At 46.2% G+C, this 2,158-nt stretch overlaps 1 protein-coding gene across 1 annotated transcript; it reads left to right on the top strand.

The window, feature by feature from the left end:
• Positions 1-272: 272 nt before the first annotated feature.
• On the top strand, positions 273-1,379 carry LOC139352843 (uncharacterized). The gene is made up of 3 exons (XM_070995481.1): positions 273-352; positions 540-866; positions 1,145-1,379. Exons 1-3 carry the CDS (start codon positions 273-275, stop codon positions 1,377-1,379), a joined length of 642 nt encoding a protein of 213 aa, XP_070851582.1.
• Positions 1,380-2,158: the final 779 nt, after the last annotated feature.

The following is a 2,158-nucleotide window of genomic DNA, read 5'->3' on the forward strand; positions in this document are numbered from 1 at the left end:
GGCAATGGTAACGATGGTTACTACGATGCCGGACCACAGGCGATGCTAGAGCTGCGCTGAGGGTGAGCTAACGTGGTTAGCTGTTAGTTGAGATAGTGTATTACGAGCCCTATTCCCAGATGTAGGAAGTAGAACCGCGGAGTTAAGAGGTGTGTTGATAACTGATTTATTCTTCATTTGATACCTGCTTATATACTACTTGGAACACGGAAGCTTAGTGTAATGATTAGTGAAATAAGCTATAATCTAAAGTAGGTCAGGGAATTATGATTATGGTGCAGTTGGATCGGCTAGAACTGCAACATGTGCTGACTGCATTGGCGCGTCAGTGTACCGTTGAGTCGGTGAGAAGGTGAGTTAGTGAGACATATAATATGCTGATCAGCAATTCTCATATGCAGTGGGTGCTACTGAGCACCTGGTACTGTTCCCAACTTGGCTACTGCTTGATTTGTTGGGTGTGGTCATGTTGAGTACCTTTGGGTACGAACAAAACCGCTTACAGGTCGTTTAAAATACTTAACTCCATTTTTCGACAGCTCCTCAGGATATCCCCTCATCAGGGTTGAAAGGCGACTCCAGAACGCCGACGTCCCTGAGTCGGAACGGAATTGTCATGCAGGCCCGAAAGCTCTAGTCGCGCTAATCCATCTGGAATACTGGATCGTCAATGCCAGAGACCTCGCTCGTCGAGTGGTGCGTTCCTGTATGGCGTGCGTTCGGTTTAAGCCCAAACTGGAGAACCAACGCATGGGATTGCTGTTACCAGAACGAGTGCAACAAGAACAACCGTTCCAGAAGTGTGGCATCGATTTCTGCGGACCGTTCAACACGAATCTCTGCCACAGAGGAAAGGGTCCTACAAAGTCCTATCTAGCCGTCTTCATTTGTTTGGCCTCTGAGGCAGTGCACATAGAATTCGTCTCTGATTTGTCAACCAAGGCATTTTTCTTGCAGCACTTAAACAGATGATTTCCCGGCGCTCAAGGCCTTCGGATATATACTGCAAGAATGGAACTAATTTTGTCGGAGCTGCCAATCATCTCCGTGAACTACCAGTACTCTCGGAGGCCAAAGCCACGCAAGAAGCTTTTTCATAATACTCGTCAACTAATCTCATAACACTCCATTGCATCCCTCCTAGAGCTGCCCATTTTGGATTCCTTTGGGAGGCCGCGGTAAAGAGCGCGAAGAGTCTGCTCTACAGAACGCTAATAAACTCAAGATTCACATTTGAAGAGCGCTGTACAATCACCGCGGAAGTCGAAGCGATGCTAAATTCGCGTCCGCTGTCTCCGCTATGTCCGGATCCCAACGATCATAGAGCACTTACTCCGGGTCACTTCCTGGTGGAGAAATCTCTTCGCGCGCTTCCATAGAAAATCATCTCATCCACAAAGGTCTCGAACCTAGAAAGATATGATGCCGTAGTCGCAGCTAAGCAGGCATTTAGGCGTCGGTGGTCATCCGACTACCTACAAGAGCAGAGTTCCCGGAGAGGATGGTCTAATGAGGGTGGGCCACACTCGAACAAGCACATGCGTATGCTGCCGACCAGTACATAAGCTGTCCGTACTTTCCACTGCATCTCATTCTTATTGAAAGGAGATCCTTTCAAGGCGGCCGGGATGTTTGGTCAAACTCGAGCTTTCCCGCAGCTGGTCTCTCATTGTACTTAATAATATAAACATAATCTCGTTTAATAATCCACTACATATTTGCACTCTGTTAATCCTCTGTTAGCAACTCCATGTAATTTTTCTTCTGCTAATAAAGGTTCAGTTGCAGTTCCAGATCAAAGTAAAGTGATTCCTTTTTCGCTTGTGGTTAATGTTTGAGAATTATTTAATACATTTCCATCCTGATCATCTAATGCAAAACAATAAACGCCAACAAGTCTGACGGATCTTCGGACATTGGAGAGGGCGGCTTGGAATTCAAACAGGTTTCCATATTGGCTAAAAGTGTGGAAAGCTCCTCGAAAGTATATTTTCGGGTGGCAGTGGATCAACAGAAAAGTATTTTAAAATTTCTTACCCTTGCTTCCCACAGTTATCCCATGTGTTGAGCCCCCGGTGGGATGAACCGCCACTCGAGTCCCTGATGAATATAGGTATCAGTCACGAACTCTTAGTCCTTTTATTGGACTAAACCCGTA

The sequence above is a fragment of the Drosophila suzukii genome, chromosome 3 (genome assembly GCF_043229965.1).
Source record: "Drosophila suzukii chromosome 3, CBGP_Dsuzu_IsoJpt1.0, whole genome shotgun sequence".
Taxonomy (NCBI): domain Eukaryota; kingdom Metazoa; phylum Arthropoda; class Insecta; order Diptera; family Drosophilidae; genus Drosophila; species Drosophila suzukii.

What these genes read in the sequence shown, in the direction of transcription:
- LOC139352843 (XM_070995481.1), top strand. Translation starts at nt 273, where the DNA reads ATGGTGCAGTTGGATCGGCTAGAACTGCAACATGTGCTGACTGCATTG. An exon ending in ACCGTTGAGTCGGTGAGAAG is followed by an intron (nt 353 to 539) that starts GTGAGTTAGTGA and finishes ATTTTTCGACAG; the next exon opens with CTCCTCAGGATATCCCCTCA. An exon ending in AGAGGAAAGGGTCCTACAAA is followed by an intron (nt 867 to 1,144) that starts GTCCTATCTAGC and finishes CATCCCTCCTAG; the next exon opens with AGCTGCCCATTTTGGATTCC.